At 52.1% G+C, this 18819-nt stretch overlaps 1 protein-coding gene across 1 annotated transcript; it reads right to left on the bottom strand.

The window, feature by feature from the left end:
• Positions 1-437: 437 nt before the first annotated feature.
• SDS (serine dehydratase) lies at positions 438-9018 on the bottom strand. Its single transcript, XM_080820956.1, has 8 exons — positions 8866-9018; positions 5675-5829; positions 5237-5276; positions 4846-4985; positions 4655-4746; positions 3689-3916; positions 1926-2050; positions 438-1172 (listed from the first exon to the last, which is right to left on the bottom strand). Exons 2-8 carry the CDS (start codon positions 5825-5827, stop codon positions 964-966), a joined length of 987 nt encoding a protein of 328 aa, XP_080677082.1. The 5' UTR covers positions 5828-5829; positions 8866-9018; the 3' UTR covers positions 438-963.
• Positions 9019-18819: the final 9801 nt, after the last annotated feature.

Genomic DNA, 18819 nt, shown 5'->3' with positions numbered 1-18819 from the left:
GGCGTCAGCAGCGCTCTCCTGGGAAGAGGGTTTCATGTCTGAGAGGCTTTGCATGGCATTCATCTCAAGTCCTCTCCTTCTGAATCCCTGAGATGGGTGTCCGGTGTTAGTTTAAACCCCGCCCCCCAGACCGGGGGGGTTGGGGGGCTCACTGCTCTGCTCCCATTGGTTCTGTGATCAAGTCATTCTGATAGCAGGAAGGACTTCTTGGCAGAAGGAGGCCAGCCTCACCTGCCTCTTGGTTTGGGGGTTGGTTCTGGCTCTTGCTCACCTCCCTTCCTTCCTGCTTCCTGCCTCCCAGCATGCTAGCCCAGCTGGGAGCAGGATCCTGGCCCCCACAGCCATGGGGTGCCAAGTTTCCAGGGGGCAGGGGGTAGGCGGCAGAGCTATAAGCAGGCAGGTAGGGGGGAGAGGAGGGAGGGAGGCAGACAGTGATGAAGGAGAAACTTAAAGGATCTTCATTTCATAAATACATTTTTTTCTTTTTCAATGAAAAAGCTGCAATTAGAAAAATGCCTGGGGAGTGGGGCCAGGCTGGGCTTCCTGGGGGAGAGGACAGAGGGTTCTCAGTCCTGGACTACGGCCCTCTGCGCCTTCCAGGGAGGAGGCTCGTCCTGCTACGATCTCCCCCGTCCTGCGCCCCACCCCCCATGCTGGGGACCTGGTATGGGATACACGGGCGGCCGTCACTGAGCCACAGTGGCTAGGGACAGTCACAGAACCACCGCACAGTGGCCAGAGAGGTTCAGTTCATGGCCTCGCTGGCTGCCGACCTGGCTCCGCCTCGGAGCTGCGGCCCCTCGGCATAGTGGGCTCGTGGGACCGAGAAGGGAACCGGCTGGCCCGGGCCATGGCTCCTAGGCAGACACAAGAATATTTACAGCGAGGTGCTGGATAAAACTCCAGCTCCTCCAGGGGTCCCCCGGGGAGGGGAGGCAGACGGGGGTGGGGGGCGGCAGTCCCTCACTTGGGCAGCCCGTTCTTCATGCCCAGCTGTTCCTTGAGGGCCTGCAGCTGGCCCAGACTGATGTTGCTGCCACCACAGACAATGACCACGACGGAGGACAGCGGGGCCCGGAGCTTGCCCTCTCCTTGCAGCTTCTGAATCACGCGGCTGTACACGGCAGCCAGGGCTGCCCCACAGGCGGGCTCCACCAGGATCTTCTCGTCATCTGTGGAGGAGGGAGTGATGAGGATGGGACCTGGGGGCAGGGCGCAGGGGTGCTGTTGGGCCATAGGGAAAGCCTGAGGGTGTGAGCCGCTGGGCTCTCGGCCCTGGCCACAGACTCTGGTCCCAGGCCAAACCTCCCCTCACTGCCCCAGCTTGACCTTCCAAGTCTCGATCACAATGAGGTTTCATTATGAGTGCAGGCACTGATAAAATGATTGTAACTGCCTGAGCCCTATGTTGAGAAGGCTTGAGTCATCTGAGCAAGACTGCCATGGTTGATGCGCACACTGAGTGCTAATACAGATGAAGTGGCAGTGTAAGTGCTTACCACATGCGCGCGTGTGTGTGTGTGTGTGCGCTTGCACACATGTGCATGTGTCATCCCTGACCTACACTGAACCCTGAAGGAAACCAGTCTACTTAGACCCATTTCTGAAGCCAGGCCTGAGGCCCATACTTTCCCTTTTCACCTGGGCTACCAGGAAGCTCAAAGTTCGCATTTTAAAATATTTAATTGCTACTTCCTGCTGTCATGGTTATCAAGCTTACTTCTTCACTTGTGGCTTTGGCCTTTCTACTTCTACAACTGCATTGTATTACCTTTCATGAGTGGGACGTTCTGGGAAGGGGTGGGAGATTGGGGTGGGAGATAGGACTGTCAGGAAAATTTGCAGGGAATGGGAATGCAGGGAACGTGGATAGCCAGTTAGTTCCTGAGCTAGCAGCTCAGGTCTTGAAAGGACACAGCGCATACCCACGAACTTCTCAATGGCGGCCACAGCCTCCTGGTCCGAGATGACTTCAGAGAAGATGGGGTGTTCCTGAAATAGCTTCAGGGCCTGAGCCCCCACGGTCTTCACGCACAGGGCCTTGGCCACACTGGGAGAGGTGGAGATGGAGAAAAGGAGGGGAATGGGGGAAACAGGAGGGAGGAGGGAGGCAGAGATTGGGATGAGGAGGGATGGAAAGAGAAAGATGGATTTGAGAGGGAGGAGGGAAGCGGGGTCCGTGGGCAGACTCCCCGACAGTGAAGTCTTTTCTAATAAGGCACAGAGGCTTGACCGGGGGTAAAGAGCACATTGTGCTCCACACCCACTGAGGAACAAACGCCAGAGAGACTGCCCTGTGGTTCCCTGAAAGGGCTGCCTGCCCAGGTCTGGCCTTGTCCTTCAGGGCTCGGGATTAAGGCCACCTCCTCAAAGGGTCCTCCCCATGATGCAGGCATAGTGACAATTTCTTGCATGGGTATTAAGTGCCAAGGATTTTGCAGGCATTATTTAATTCTCACAACCATTTTTGCTGTTCATTGGTTCGATTTTAATGGGAGAGTTAATCAAGGCAGAGAGTGTGCAGGTCACTTGCCCGAAGTTATGTGCCCAGGCAGTGGTGGTGTGAGCACTTCAAGCAGGATCCTTGTAACTCCAGGACCTGCACTCATCATCAGTGCGTTCACTTTCTCCCTGCTCCCTGGAGTCATCACTTTCTATTCCCAGCTTGCCCAGGAGCACCTGGGGCCTGAACCACCTTAGTCCTAAGCCTGGCATAGCTCACAGTAGGCACTCGACAATTATTTCCTCAATCCCAGCAGTGCAGGATCAGAGCCCAACATGGTAGCTCCTGGTACCAGGCTCAGGAATCCAGAATTCTGGGCTCAGTCTTCCCTCTCTGTGGTAAGGACTTATCTACCCAGTATCTACTCTAGCAGCACACGTGGAGACCTGGTAAGAAGACATTTCCCAGCCTTGCAGTAGCTGTGGCCCTTGCAGTAGCTGTGGCCATGTGACTAAGTTCTGGTCAATGAGAGGTAAGTAGAAGTACTGTGTCTGTCTTTAAAGGGAAGGGGCATCACTTCTGCCCTCCCTTTCTCCTGCCAGATGGAGCGTGGGTGTGATAGTCGGCATTTAAGCAGCTATTTTGGGCCATAGGGCTACATGATAAGGATGATGGAGAACAAACTCAAGGGACCTGTGCCTTGGCTTCTTGGAGCCCCTGGACTGCCTACCTGTAGACACTTTTTTCATTTTATGTTAGAGATGAAGTAAAGTTCAATCTGGTTTAAGGCACTGTTATTTGGGGCTCCTATATAATGCGCCAAACCTAATCCTAATTAAATACCATCTGTGAAAGGTTGGGGGCTGGGATATGAACTTGGGAGCAGGGGCTGTGTTTATTCACCACTCTGGCCCAGGATCAGCAGTGCTTGCATATAGGAGGGGCCCAGTAAATGACTAGCAAATGAATGAGGTGTGTAAAACGCTGTCACAGGGCAATCAATACATGCTTAATATTGGACACTTCGTGTGAGAAAGCATGACGTTCACGGTAGTGAGTCATGCAGACTTGGGTCCAGTCCCAGCAGTACCACTTACTGGCTGTGTGACTTTGGGCAAGTGACCAAAGCCTCGGTTTCCTCATCTGTAAAATGGGACTGACATGGGGGGGGTCTACCTCACAGCCAGCCCGAGGTGGGCTCCCCAAGGCTCAAGAACAGCCGACGGAGGCAGCCCCGCTGCTCACCTGGTAACCTGGGGCAGGGAGACGAGCTTGCCGGCGGTGGTGGCAGCATGGAAGCTGTGGGCTCCGACCGTCTCCATGGCGATGACAGGCACGTCACCCCAGCCCACCTCCTGCAGCCCCTGGACCACTCCGCACAGCAGGCCCCCACCACCCACCGACAGCGCGATGGCCCCTGGCTTGGCGCTCAGCGTCTCCTTCAGCTCCCTCACGATGGAAGTGTGGCCTTCCCTGGAGGGTGGGGGGAGGGGGAGTTAAGGCTGGGCTCCCTGGAGACCCCACGCAGGGGCCCTAGAGATGCCCCTTGTCCTCATCCCAGGCAGCCAAGGGGCTTTGGGCTAGTCACCCCCTCCCCAACTCCTCCCCGATTTCCGGCTGCCAGCATCCCCATGTCCACCCAAAGCCTTCCTCTGGCTACTGGAGCTGCCTGCGAATGTAGGAGGAGATGACAGTCCTGGAGAGTGGCCCTCAGCCAATGCCTGTGGCCACCCAGAATGGTGGCAGTGGAGTATAAGCTCCCAGCACCCTCTCCCACAGCTGGATCGCTCTGGTTTGGATTCCACGCTGACTCCCAGGGCCCATCTGATGGACTAAGCTCGGGCCGTCCACCGAGGTCTGCCTGCCCCTGAGAGCCCTTTATCCGTTCTCTTGTGACCTTGGCTCCCTCCCCTCTTCTCTGTTGCGTCATCCCCCAGGTAAACTGCTTTCCCTGAAATCTTTGTCTTGGGGTCAGCTTTCTGGGGACCTGGCTGCAGGTACGTGTGCATCTGTGCTCATATGTGCACTCATGGCCGCAGGGAACGGGCACTGGCACCCGTGCATGTGCACCCGCTCTCGTGCCCGATGGCATGCCCACGCACGTACAGCTGCTGTGCCTGGTGGGGCGATGACATGCATTGTGGCAGATGCCCACCCAGGGGTGTGGGGGATGGACCCCACCTGCGCCAGGGGACTCTGGGCTCCACATACCAGATGAGGGGGTCGTCAAAGGGAGGAATGTAGACCCAGCCTGGGTTGTTCCTTGCCAGGGCCTTGGCCAGCTCGAAGGCCTCGTCCAACATCTGCAAGACCACGGCAGAGGTCGGAGGAGGTGAGGGGCTGGGGGACCCTGCCCTGCCACCAGACACCCTCCGCGGCCCCTGCCCCAGGTTGGTACTCACCTCACCTACCACCTTGACTATGGCACCCTCATTCTTGAGCCGCTCGATGGTGAGGGCAGGTGTGGTGCTGGGCACCACGATGGTGGCAGGGATCCCCAGCTTCCTGGCAGCATAGGCGGCTGCCATGCCCGCATTGCCCGCTGCCAGGGACGGGGGTGGAGAGTGTGTCAGGGCAGGAGGGCCTGGGAGCCCGACTGGGACCGCTCATCTCCAACCTTGGGACTCTGAACACCTCCCTGAGGGACTGCTTGCCTCCCCCTGGAATTCCAAACTGGGGCTACTGCAGATGTTTGTCCTGGCTCGTCGCTCAGGAAACCAGGGCCCAGAGAGGTAGAGCGCCTGGCCCGGGGACACACAGCAGTGCACAGGAGGAGGCAGGCAGACCACTTACCCGAGGAGCAGACGAAATGTTCACAGCCTTGCTCAGCCCACTGTAGAGACAAGGTGGGGAGGGTGAGGCCCTCCTCCCAGTCTTCCCCCAGGCTCTCCCCGCCACACCTGGAGTGCTTCCTAGTGATTCCAGTATACACGGGCCTCTCCTTCCTTCACACCGATTTTGCGCTGTCCTAGCCTCTCAGATGACATCGCTTCTCCCAAAGAGACTGGCTCAGGGGAGTGTTGGGGGGGTGGGCAGTGGGGGAAGCAGGCAAATGACAGCTCTGGGATCAGTCCACGAGGAGACCCTCCGGGGTGGGCACTCCTTCTCTAGAGGGAGTGCTACTAGCAGATACTGGAGCATTGTGGGAGTCAGCACACCACGCTGGCCCGGCCCCGCTGAGGAAAAAGGACCAGCCACCCCCGCTCCAAAGATGCAGAGCCCTGCCCGTACATTCTTGCACAGGTGTCCAATGCCACGGATCTTGAAGGAGCCTGAAGGTTGGGCACTGTCCATCTTGAGGTAGACACTGGTGCCTGCCACTTTGGACAGGGACATGCTGTCACGGATGGGGGTCTTGACGTGCAGGGGCTCTCCAGATGTCATCGCTGGGAGGAAGGAAGGACACCCAGATGGTCAGGAGAGCTGGCCATGGTGCTGGCCGCTGCCATGTAGCCCTCAGCATGCCTGCGAGTGACCCCTCCCCTCGCTTCCCATGAGGCCGAGGGAAGAGCCCAGAGGAGGAGCATCCTGGAGACCTGAATTCAAATCCCAGCTCAGCTGCCTACTCACCAGGTGACATCATGCAAGCAATCCCGCCTCAGCCTCAGCTGCCTCATCTGTAAAATGGGGACAAGGACACCCCCGCCCACACACACACACAACGTGCTGGGAAGCTGTGAACTTCAGAAATAACACTCAGACCTTGCACATTTCAAGGGACATGAGATGAGGATGGATTTGTAGGTGCTGAGTCAGAGTGAGTTTCAAAGATGGTTCAGTGCTAAAAAGGGGCAGGACAGCAGGTGTAGTCTATTTGTGCAAAAACATGCGGACACACACATGCACATAAAAGCTTTTGTGTGCATATAACATCTTGGGAAATATGCAAGAAACTCGTGAGGGTGAGGGGCTCCTGGGGAGAGGGCTGGCACTCAGCATCCCTTTTGTGCTTTTTGAATGTTTTATTGTGCATAGGAAATATCTATTTAAATGCATGTATTTTTTTCATACTGACCTTCGGAAAGCCCCGTCCCCAGTTAGAGTAGACTTTTTATAATAATTATTTTAGGGGCGCCTGGGCGGCTCAGTGGCTCAGGTCCTGATCTCAGGGTACTGGGATCGAGCCCCACATCGGGCTCTCTGCTCAGCAGGGAGCCTGCTTCCTCCTCTCTCTCTGCCTGCCTCTCTGCCTACTTGTGATCTCTGTCTGTCAAATAAATAAATAAATAAATAAATAAATAATAAATAATAAATAAATAAATAAATAAAATCTTTAAAAAAATTATTTTATTATGTAATAATCATTTCTAAAGTGATTACCATGTGCCACACACTGTTTTAAGCTTTATAGATGTTAATGCATTTAATCCTTATAACAATCCCAGGAGGTGCATTATTAGTCCATTCTCCTGATGAGGAACAAGGCTCAGATTGTGTTTCCCAGAATGACCACTGCAAAGCTCTTCCCATCCCACACACATCTCTTACAATGTGACACAGATGCTTTTCCCAGTGAGAGGAGGGGGTCTGTGCTTCCTGCTCGGTGACCCTGAAGGAGCAGGTGGCCTGTGGCTGTAGGTGGAAGGGACACTCTGTGGCCTCCAAGCATCGCAGTGTGGGTGAATATTTAACAACATATTCCGCAAAGAAAAACCAAGCCCTGATTTGCTGTGTGTGCACTTCTGTGCTGTATATGACCTTCCCCAAGGCCACTTTCAAGCTACCAACATGACGTCACTGAGCATGGAGCTGGGAAGAGATGGCACGGTCTGCTCTCTGGAGCCTGAGTGAGCCGGCTCCACTCCAGCCCCGCTCCCAAGGCGAGGTCATAGAAGGGGACACAGCCTCCGCCTGGCTGTCTCTCTCCGGCAGCTCCGTCTCCAACCCCAGCTGCCGTGATGGGAGTAAGACCAGGCCTCACGCAGAGGGCACATGTAGATGGTCTACCTGACAGTGGATGGCCAGTGTCTCCTGCCATACATGGGAGGTGACCTTGAGACATCAACTACCATCACACGTCACATGGCAGAGGTCTGAGAGACCCCAGTGAGATCTGCCTGCTGAGCCCAGTTAAGCCCCAGAGCAACCACAGACAGCAATACAATGATTGCTATTGTTTTAGGTCTCTACACCTTGGGGCAGTTTGTCCCTCTGGCCACAGGGACTAGAATATTAATGTGACTTGCCCAAGGCCACACAGCTTGGGGGACGGGGGAGGCAGGATTTGAATTCAGACAGTCTAGCGCACGAGCTAGGTTCTCTCCAGGACCATGGGTGTGCCTCAGACCTCCTGGTCTGACCAGCTCCGGGTGATGGAGAATCTGATGTGGCCCAGAGTCTGGCCAAAGATGTGCAGCCCTTTTTCCTCCTCTTCTCCTGGATTCTCCCCAACTTGGGCTGAGCCAGAATTTGATCAGCAGGTGGTTGGGTGAGTAGCCTATCTGGTCCCCACCCCCCAACGTCCTCCCTCATGCTAGAAGGCCAAGCAAGGATGGCTGTCTCTCTCCACGCACCCCCCCCCCCATTTCCAATGACACCACCTGGGACAGCCCTAGGCTTGGCCACCAGCCCTTCCAGACTGAGCTAGATACACCTGGGTAGAAGACAAGTGAGGGATGGGGTTCCTGACCACCCCACTAGCCTTAGCACCCCCAGACAGGGATAGCTCATGTCTGTCTGAATTAACTAACATTCAGGGTCTGGGAGGGGGTGCTCTCCCCTAGATCTCTTGAACCAAAGCCAGGAACTAGAGGCACTCCTTTACAGGAACATCCCATATCTTTTTAAATTAACTTCAATTTGCCTCCTGGAGGTTCTCCCCGAAACAATGGCACCCCCGTTTTGACTCAGTGGACCTTGTGCACCTTGCCAGGTCCTGGCCTCAGGGAGCTCTCCTGGTTGGAGTGGGAAGCATTCCCCACAAGACCCCTTTCAGGTAGATTTGGGAAGTCTTCTCCCCCACCTGTGTCTGGCTGCCTTCAGGTGAGGGGCAGGGACCCCCTATGGGCATCACTCCTTCTAGCACAACATCTTGAAATTGTGCGGAACATGGAGGACGGCAGGCGCTGGAGGCTGCAGTCTGCCTTCGTGTCCCCTCTAGGTCAGAACTCACTCCCCTCTCACCCGGCTCAAAGCAAGAGTTCAATAAAAACGGACTATTATTATATCTGACTGGACATTTTAAGTGCATGCTCTCATTTCATCTTTACAACACCTTACGAGGAAGGGTCTGTTATTATTCCCATTTTAGAGATGAGAACAACTGAGGCCCAGCGCTAGATGCCAACGCAGCCAGTCTGGCTTCAAAGCATGGGTTTTTAGGCTCCAATGACTCCACCTCCTCCTCTTTCCCCAGAACCTCTTCTCCCTGCCCCTGGCCCCAGGCACTCCAGATTGCAGGAGGGGGAGGCGCAGGTACTTACCTGCTCTAGGTGGTGGAGCTGGGCGGCCGGGAGGGAGGGAGCAGACCGGGAACGGATGGGCTGGAGACGGTCTAGATGGATAGACTGGGTAGAGAGTCCTCAGAGAGATGGAGGGTAGATGGACAGGTAGAGAGTCTCCGGAATTGTCCCAGGGGCTACGGATCTGGGGCTTTGGTCCGGGGCTTTATTCCCAGGGCGCCTCCGGGCAGCCAATGGGGGCCCAGGGATGGCCACGCCCCCCGCCAAGCCCCGCCCCTGGCCCGCTGCCCTGGGGCTTCCAGGAGGCGAGGGGGAAGCTGGCTGAGCTTCTGCTGGCAGCTTCCTCCCGGCTCTCCCCCATTCACCCCTCCCCTTCCCATCCCCAGCTTCTTCAGTCGCTAGTGGGAACAACACCTGCTTCCCAAGACTGTTCCCAAGGGCTTGCAGGAGGATGGCCTGAGATCGTGCACTTCCCAGCCCTAGCATATGCTTGGCACATAGTAGGCATCCAGGAAACACACCACGGGAGGAAGTGGGTACTCTTATCATCCTCATTTTCAAGAAAGACAGGCTGAGACCCAGAGAGTAAGAGAGATGAGCTGGCATTTGAACCCAGTCTGCCTGCTATAGTGTAAATGGCCTTTCCCTGTCATCCTTTATGACTCTTGTCTTGAAGGGGCAGATGACGTTAGGGGTATGACCCAGGAGCTCAGGGTTCAAATCCTGGCTCTGCCATTTACCAGCCGTGTGGCCCGGGGCAGGTCAGTTTGCTTCCCTGAGCCTCCCTTTGCCCATCTGTAAAATGGGGATGAAAATGGAGCGTCCCTCCTCAGATGAGATGACATAACTATGTATGTGTAAGTATGGGGCCTGGACCTGAGTGTTCATTGTTAGCAGCTGCCATCTTCACCTTCATCATCACATGCACCTGAACTCACTCCCTGCCCCATGCCGAGCCTCCTGCCTGTCCCTGGCTGTGTGCAGGGGTCTGTCTGGATGTCCACAGGGGTGGTGTGCCCAAACACGTCCGGCCGGATCTTTTCCTGGTCCCCTCAACAAAGCTCTCTTGTCCCGCCGGCCAAGACGAGAATAGCAATGAGACAGAGGGCAGCGAGGGCACCAGCAGCCCGCACAACGGTCCCTCTCTGTGGGACAAGCTAACCTTCCTCAGGGACTCCCAAGCCCTCTTCTCAGCAGGACGTCCACGCACATGCGCAGGAGATACAGGGCGGCCACACTGAGGCCACGTGGGCGTCGTGGAGGTCCCATGCAGACACAGCGTCCCTGGGTGCCTCTGAGTGTATACAGTCGGCCCTCACGTTGCCAGAGCTTCTGCTTGTGCCTGATCCCCAGCCAAGTGTTGCTACGTGGGGTTTCACTGAACTCTCGAAGCACCGGGTGAGTGGGCATTTTGAGTCCCGTGTCCCAGGTGAGGGGACAGGCTCAGGAATTCTGAGCCCTTTGCAGACATGAGGCTGATGAGAGGGGGCAGGTGGAGGCCAGCGGGGGCATCTGGCCCAGCGGTGTCGCATTCACAGGACCCGGATGTAGGCTTTGGGTGCTGTGTCCATGTGAGGTTATCCACGCAGCCAGGGGTGACAACTGTCTCATCATGTTGGATTCGTCTCCTCTCCCCCTCAGCAGCATTGGGACTGGGGGAGGGCAGGGAGCCGCAAGGGGTGGAAAGAGACGATCCTGTCCTTCCTGGGTCCTCTGCACATTGCTCCATTGGTTTCAACAAGAATGCGTCATGTCCTGAGTGCATTCTTTTTTAAAAACAACAACTCTTTTGAGCTACAATTCACATACCATATACTTCACCCATTTAAGAAGCATCAGTTTTAGAACATTTTATCACCCCAAAGAAAAACCCCATACCTGTTCCCAGTGGCTCCCCTTCCCCCCTCCCTGCAGCCCCCAGCAATCACCGGTCTGCTTTCTGTCTCTGTGGATTCTCCTGTTCTGGACATTTCCTATCAGTGGAATCATAGGGCGTGTGGCCTTTTGTGTCTGGCTTCTTTCCCTCCGCACTGTGTTTTCTTTTTTTTTAAAGATTTTTCATTTATTTATTTGACAGACAGAGATCACAAGTAGGCAGAGAGGCAGGCAGAGAGAGAGGAAGGGAAGCAGGCTCACTGCTGAGCAGAGAGCCCAACGCAGGGCTCAATCCCAGGACCCTGAGACCATGACCCGAGCCGAAGGCAGAGGCTTTAATCCACTGAGCCACCCAGGTGCCCACGCACCGTGTTTTCAAGATACAGCACGTGCTTTGGTTCCTTTTCATGGCTGAATAATATTCCATCATAGAGATGGGCCATGTTCTTATTATCCCGTCAGCAGTGGATACACATTTCCTGTCTGGGTATAGGTTCATTTTTAAATATATATGAAATATGTAGGGTGCCTGGGTGGTTCAGTTGGTTAAGCATCTGCCTTCAGCTCAGGTCATGGTCCCCGGGTCCTGGGATTGAGTCCCGCATTGGGCTCCTTGCTCAGCGGGAAGCCTGCTTCTCCATCCACTTGCCTCTCCCTCTGCCTGCTGCTCCCCGCTGCTTGTGCTCTCTCTCTCTCTCTGACAAATAATTAAATAATTAAGAAAATAATTTAAAATAACTTAAAATAAAAAAAAAGAAGAAATATGTAGGGATGACTTTAGCTCAGGTCATGATCCTGGGGTTCTGGGATCGAGCCCCGCATTGGGCTCGCTGTTCAGCTGGGAATCTGCTTCTCTCTCTCCCTCTGCCTCTGCCCCCAACTTGTGCATGCACACTCTCTCTCTCTCAACTAAATAAACAAAATCTTAAAAAATACATATACATACATGTGTGGACGCATGTGTGCCTCTATATCCTACCATGTGGGTGGGAACCCAAGACCCTAGGAGGGCAGGGGATTCACCCAAGAGAAGAGAATGGAGCCGATGCAGGAAGAGTGGCCGTGTGATGGGGACATTCTGACCAGGCAGCTGCTGGAGAGTCCTGGGGGAAGGCTGGCAGCTGTCAGTGTGCAGCCATCAGGGGCATCTGTTCGGGCCGGTGACTACAGCATCCCAACGTGTGTCAGTTTTCATACAGCAAGTGAGTGACTGTTCTGACAGGCCCAAGTTTTAATCCAACTTCTGTCATCAATTTGCTGCGTGACCTTGGATGAGTTACTTAACCTCTCTGTGCCTCAGTTTCTTTAACTGATAGTAGTGTCCAACTCTTAGATTTGTTATGAGGATTTAAACCTAATCGTGAAGTGTGAAGTTATAAGGATAGTGTGCAGTGACTTGTGGGCACTTACTAGGTGACGGTCATCTTTATTTTCTGGTGCTCAAGAGGGCATTTGAGTCCCTAGCTCTGGGCGATGGGGCACGAGGAACTTCCCCTCCCATCTAGTTCTCCTTTAAAATATCTTCAGAAGTAGGGGAGGAAAGTGAAAATCACCTTCTCCCATTTAGCAGATGGGCAAACTGAGGTCTGGATTTATCCAATGCAGAAAGGTGAGGGCAGAGCCCATAGTCCCAGGAGGAGGGGCGGGAGTCTGGCTGGGGGACCTTGGGCAAGTTTCCACCCTCACCTCCACCTGCTGGCTCTATTACATCACACCCTCCCCAGAAGTGTCCCCGAGGATGGCCAGATCGGTATGTCCTTGACTGTGGGAGGTGGGGATACTGATTGTTTTCACAGCTTCGAGAGGAACGGGCAGCTCTCATCTGTTTGTCCACTGTGGCTGGAACAGCCAACCCTGGAGTCTGCTGATTGGTTAAGGTCTCAGGCTCCTGAGTCCATCACACCTGGGTTGAAACTGACACCCAGCTGTGACCTCAGAGAACTCACTTAACTTCCCTTAACCTTGATTTCTGGCCACCAAAAATGGGGACGAATCAGCCTGGTGCCAGGTGTGGAATAAGGGCTCAAAGAATATAGCTGCTGTTATGATTATCTTTGGTTTTGTTATTATAATCCAGAACCTTCCCAAACCTTCTGGTCTCTTTTCCCTGAGTCTTCCCTCCTCCTTCATGTTTCCTCCTCGTCAAGTCTGGGTTGGTACCTCTTTGGGATTCTGCAGCCTGGCAGCCCCTGGAGTCTCTTCCCAGGGGCTCATGAGCAGACTTAGGACAGGTCTGCACTGACCCCTTCCCTGCTGGACTCCCCACTCCTGCCTCCATCCACTCAACATCTTATGGGGCACAGGACAGCTCCCTCTACCTTCTGCCAAAGGATTATCTGGCCCCAATTGTCAGTAGTGTTAAGGTTGAGAGACTCTGCCTAAGAGTAATATGGAATGAGTCTAATATCTCCCTCATTCTATCTTCTCTACTTCTATTAATATGACCAGGAGAAATTAACTAATCCCATGAGGGTGAAATGTGCTTAATCTTAAAAGCCTTTTGTTCTATATCCAAGTGCTACTCAATTGACCTCCAGAGAAGTTAAAAGATTTATTTTCTTGGTGAAATTAACCCAATCAGATCAGGTCTATCTTGTTTTGATGTACTTAATCTCTGTGGCTTCCACCGTAGGACTTGGCATCCAGCCCTCTTCGTGCTCGTTCACCTGGCCTCAGTCCATCATTTGATTTGATTGAGACTTTGTGACCCTTTCTTGGGTCAATCGACAACGCCGTCTGTAGTGATGCTTCCCCGCTTTGCGTCATCCAAAAATGTGGCAAACAGTCTCTTGGTGGACCCTTATGGCTAAAACTGGCCACGGCCAAGGTCAGAATCCTATGGCCACACTGGGCCTCCCCCTTGGGCTTATCATCATCCATCCATCAACATGTGATGGGTGGAGTTGGCCAGGTCCAGAGGGCCCGTGAGGGATTTTGTCCAAAGTTCATAGAAAAATCAAGATATTTGCAGTAGGATTAACTCTCAGACCACAAACTCCATGTGCAACAAATGGAGACTTCTTTGTTTTCCCTTAATTTGGCTTAATTTTTATTTCAAGAAGAAAATTCATTGGAGGCAATGAGGGGTTTCCCCTTCTCATTAGAGACGGCAGGGACATTCAGGGGTGCTGAATGGTTCTGTTGTCTGCCCCCTGACCCAGCTTGCCTGAGAGCCCCTTCCTCAGCCCCAGCCACGTGGGTCCTTGTCCTATAGTCTGGGGCTTGTGGCAACCATTCCAGAGAATGGTTGGCAACTCAAGGTGGCTTCCCCCTGAGTTGTGGCCATTGTCCTAAAGTCTTTCTCTTATTTTGCTATTACTTTCATTTCCAGAGGCAGAAAGCTCTCCCTGCTTGTAGGATGCCTGCCTTCCCCATCCCCCAGCAGTGGAGCTCGGGACTAGACTCCTACCAACTGTTAACTTTGCAGGATGTTTTGGAGCCAGTGGTTAAAGCTTTCGTTGCTTGGAACTGTCCACAGTGGGAGTGTTGACACCATGGAAATCAGCAAATGCTACAAATCAGGACTCTTTTTTGCTAGCTTGCTTGCTTTCTGTCTCTGTATTTTTCTCTCTGTCTCTCTCTCCTTTCTGGGGGCAGGGGGTGGGGAGTAAGGGGGAGGGAGTGATACATTAGTATTCTCAGAAGATTATTTCTCCCTCACACATGCCCCGTTGCATGCATTTTCCTGATTGTGCAGACAAATAACTGACAAAGGGGAAAAAAAAAAAAAAGACGCTGATCGTGGGATAGCTCTCACTCATTGCCCCTTCTTTATCTAATGGTTGCAACCGATGTCTTTTCCAGTTTTTTCTCTGTCCTCCACTAGCTTCTCGACATCTCTGTCCAAGGGTTGGGTTTGTCAATAAAGCTCTATTTTAATGACAACAAAACCAGCCTCATTATTTGTGTCCTCTCTGAGGAGAAGCTTTCTGCAAAGAATTCGCTTTTAAGGGGTGTCCCTATTTCCCACTACTTTTGCAGGTTTGGGTGTAGGGACTTAAAAGAACCCTCTTTTTATTTCGGAGAAGGAAATCTAAAACTGTGTAGACAATATTCTACACCGTATTCCCGGCTCCCAATTTCCCCTGTTATTAACAACAGTACCCTTAATGTGGTACGTTTGTCACAATTATTGATCCAATATCAATGCACCAGTATTCATTGAAGTCCATACTCTATGCGGACTCCCTTAGTTTCCCCTAATGTCCTTTCTCTGCTCCAAAGTCCCATCCAGGATCGTGCACTGTATTTTATCATTATGTCTCCTTAAGCTCCTCTCGGCTATGACCGTTCCCTAAACTTCCCTAGTTTTCTATGACCTTGACAGTCTCGAATAGTACTGGTCGTGGATTTTGTAATTTTTTTTTTTTCCTCATGAGTAGAATGGGTTATAGGATCTGGGGAGAAAGACCATGGAGGTAAAGTGCTATTCTCAACACATGACACGAAGGCTGTATCAACGACCAACATGACTTACCTGGGATCGAGCCCCGCATCGGGCTCTCTGCTCAGTGGGGAGCCTGCTTCTCTTCCTCTCTCTCTCTGCCTGCCTCTCTGCCTACTTGTGATCTCTGTGTGTCAAATAAATAAATAAAATCTTAAAAAAAAATAAAGTTGTGTCCACCTGAACGCCACAGGGAACCAGCGATGTTTATATGGGGCCCTTACTGTCCTGTTTGGTAATTATCCTTCGTCTGCAGGTCCCACAGATCTGTCTGTCTTGGGATGGGGGCATCATTACACAAAGCTGAAGGATTTATTAATGCCCCACGCTTCCCTGGTGACAATGACCTGTCTCATGTTGGGTCCACACCGTCTCCTAGACGGATTCTTTAGACCTGTGCTGGTCTGGTCTGGTCACTGCTGGCTGCTTGCAATATTTGAACTTAGTAAAAATTAAGCAAAATTTGCAATTCAGTTCTTCAAATGCACAAACACATTTCAAGGCGTCAGTGGCCACAGGTGATGAATGGCTAGTATATTGGACAGGGCAGATGATGGGACATTTCTATCCACAATTTCATTATTGGCCCCCTGCCCCCTTCCCCCTCTCCTCCTCCTCCCCACTTCCCCAGTCGCCCTGGGACAACCAACGTGATCAACATGATTCTCCTCAAGCCTGCAGATCTTTACATGACTGGTATTTTAGGCACTTTGGGTCACTGTTCTTTGTTAAAAAAGAAAAGTTCTTACCCACTGTACATATATATTTTTTCATTTTCTCACTTACAATGCACCGTGAATATCTCTATAGGTCAATAAATTTAGATCTAATTTATTCTTTGCGATAGCTGCCCGAAATTGCATGCTGAAGGTGTATGATGACTTACTCAACCATTTCCCAATTCAAGGGCATCCACGCTTTCAGTTTTCTGTTTGTTTATTTGTTTGTTACTGTGAAGATGATCCTAATAAACATTCTCATACTCTTATCCCTGCCTTCTGGCACTTTTAATTTTAGAGAATAAATCTCGTAGATTAAGATTTCTTGGTCAAAGGAATGGCTATTTATCAGTTGTAATCAATATTGACAGATCTATTTTCCATAAGGCTGCAGCAATTTCTGATCCCACCAGCAATGTTGGAAGGTGCCCATTTTCCCTCATACTCACCAGCACTGGTTGTTATTGCTTTTATGCCTTTTAAAATTTTTTTGCCAACCCAATAGTTTGTTGTTGTTGTTGTTGTTGTTTTTGAAGGGCAGTTATTGTCGCTCTGATTTGCATTTTCCTGTTGCTGTGTCTATAACACTTCATGTACCTGTTTACTGACATGTTGACTATAAGCCAGGAGGGCCAGGAGTATCTGTCTTCATCTCTCTCTTCCTAGGGGTCTAGATTTTGGTTGTTTGCAGTAATGTTTGATGAATGCATAAATGAACAGCTTAATTCAGAAAGCCAGCTGGGATGTGGACCCGGGTCTTCTGACATTCAACACAACACAGCATCTCAGCTGAGGTCTCGGACTTTTTGAGCCTTGCTAAGATAAGTATTTCAAACTCAGAGAGGGTCTCAAACTAGGGGGCCACTGGCTTACTCACCAGCGAGATTGCCTGCTTCACTGCCCCAGGCCCATTTCTTTCACCTGGTTTGTGCAACTGGGCCTCTGTGGCCTGGAAAGTGCACGACACAGAGTCCAAATGCGATTCGGGAGGACTCATCTCCCGTGTCTGGGGCTCCATCCCTCCTCCCCATGCTGTTCCCTCACCCTGGGGACATCTGGAGGTGAGGATGGTGAAATGAAGTTTAATGAATAACCCAGGGGACTGGCCTGGGTGAGTGTTTGGTGGCCCTAGGTGTCAGGGACAGGGGCTGGCTGACGAACGTAGCTCTGGGCTCTGGGACAGGAAGGGTCAGTGACCTGGTCCACCTCTCCAGTCTTATCTGCTCTCTGATGCAGCCATCCTGGCATTCCCACCTTATGCTCTTCCAAGCCAAGTGCTCTGGAGCCAGGCCCCTCTGCTTCTGAACACTGGCTCTGCCACCGCTGTGTGACCTTGGGAAAGTGACTTGGCCTTTCTGAGCTAAGTCTGATTCCACAATAGAGGCTTTGTTACAACATACAAAGGTCATTCCTGACCTTTGAACATTCATTGCCACCTTTGGCATTTCTGCCATATCTCTGTGCCACCTCTTATAATAATACTAATACCAACAATAGCGTCAAACACAGAAAGCACTTTCTACTGTTCTTTTTCTATCTTCAATTTATTTATTTGACAGAGAGAGAGGGATCACAAGTAGGCAGAGAGGCAAGCAGAGAGAGAGAGGGGGAAGCAGCCTCCCTGCTGAGTAGAGAGCCCATTGCGGGGCTCGATCCCAGGACCCCGAGACCATGACCTTAGCTGAAGGCAGAGGCTCAACCCACTGAGCCACCAGGTGCCCCACTTTCTACTGTTCTAAATAGTTTACATATATTAACTCGTTTGATTCTCACATTAACTCTACCAGAGACTCCCTCAAAACCTAATTCCCAAAAGCCCATTGTTGGCCAGAAACCTTACCAATAAAAGAAATTTGGTTAACATGCATTTTGTGGGCTATATGTACCTTTTTTTAAAAGATTTTATTTATTTATTTGATAGAGATCACAAGTAGGCAGAGAGGCAGGCAGAGAGAGAGAGGAGGAAGCAGGCTTCCCGCTGAGCAGAGAGCCCTATGTGGGGCTCGATCCCAGGACCCTGGGATCACAACCTGAGCCAAAGGCAGAGGCTCAACACACGGAGCCACCCAGGCACCCGGCTATATGCACTTTATAATGTTCTTACAATAAAGTAAGCTGGAGAAAAGAAAATATTATTAAGAAAATCGTAAGGAAGAGAAAATAGGCTTACAGTCCTGTGCTGGAAAAAGTCCACATATAAATGGACCAGTGCCGTTCAAAGCCATGTTGTTCAAGGGCTGTTGTGTTTCTCGTCCAAGTCTGAGTTGTGTGCCAAGGCCCCACTCTTCCATGAAGCCCGCCCTCATTTCATGCAGACTCAGCCGCCCTGTGAGGACCTTCTGTTCTCTGTCTTCCTGGAGGTGGTAAAATTGTCACTGAACTGGATGGCTTCCTCTCCCCTCTAGTCCAGAGGCCACCTCAGGATACAGATTGGGTTTTGCCATGGGTCTGTCCCCAGTCCAGGAGGACACCAGACAAGGATGAGTATATGTTTAATGGGAAGATGACAATGAAGCTGCCAAAGTCCTCATCAAGGGTCGTGGCCCAGCAGCTCAACTTTACCCCAAGCAGTCAGAAGTTAATCATGAAGCCTGGGGAGGTCACACTCAGTCCTAGAAGGGCAAAGAATATCTTGCCTGCCAGGTCCCTCCTGGAGCTCACCTCCCATTTTTTATATAAGGAAACTGAGGCTCCGAGATGGATACGACTAGCTCAGTTTCACCCAGTGAGATGGAGACGATGTAAATCTGACCATGTTATTCCTCTGCCTCCAGCCTTTGATGGCTCCCTAGTATTCCTGGGTGAGGTCCAGACTCTGGAATGGCACAGACATCCCTGTGGACTCTGGCCCTTGCCCACATCTCTAGCCCCAAACCTGCTTTCCTCCAAGAGGCTTTCCCAGCCCTCTGGGGCCAGGTAAGGTCCCCACTCTGACTG

Source organism: Martes martes (assembly GCF_963455335.1).
Source record: "Martes martes genome assembly, chromosome: 13".
Classification (NCBI taxonomy): Eukaryota; Metazoa; Chordata; class Mammalia; order Carnivora; family Mustelidae; genus Martes; species Martes martes.
This window is presented reverse-complemented; position numbering and strand designations above follow the sequence as displayed.

Coding starts and splice junctions, on each gene's coding strand:
- SDS (XM_080820956.1), bottom strand. CDS start 5,827: ATGACATCTGGAGAGCCCCTGCACGTCAAGACCCCCATCCGTGACAGC. Junction 4,986..5,236: donor ACATTTCGTCTGCTCCTCGG/GTAAGTGGTCTG, acceptor CGTCCCTGGCAG/CGGGCAATGCGGGCATGGCA. Junction 4,747..4,845: donor TAGTCAAGGTGGTAGGTGAG/GTGAGTACCAAC, acceptor GTGGTCTTGCAG/ATGTTGGACGAGGCCTTCGA.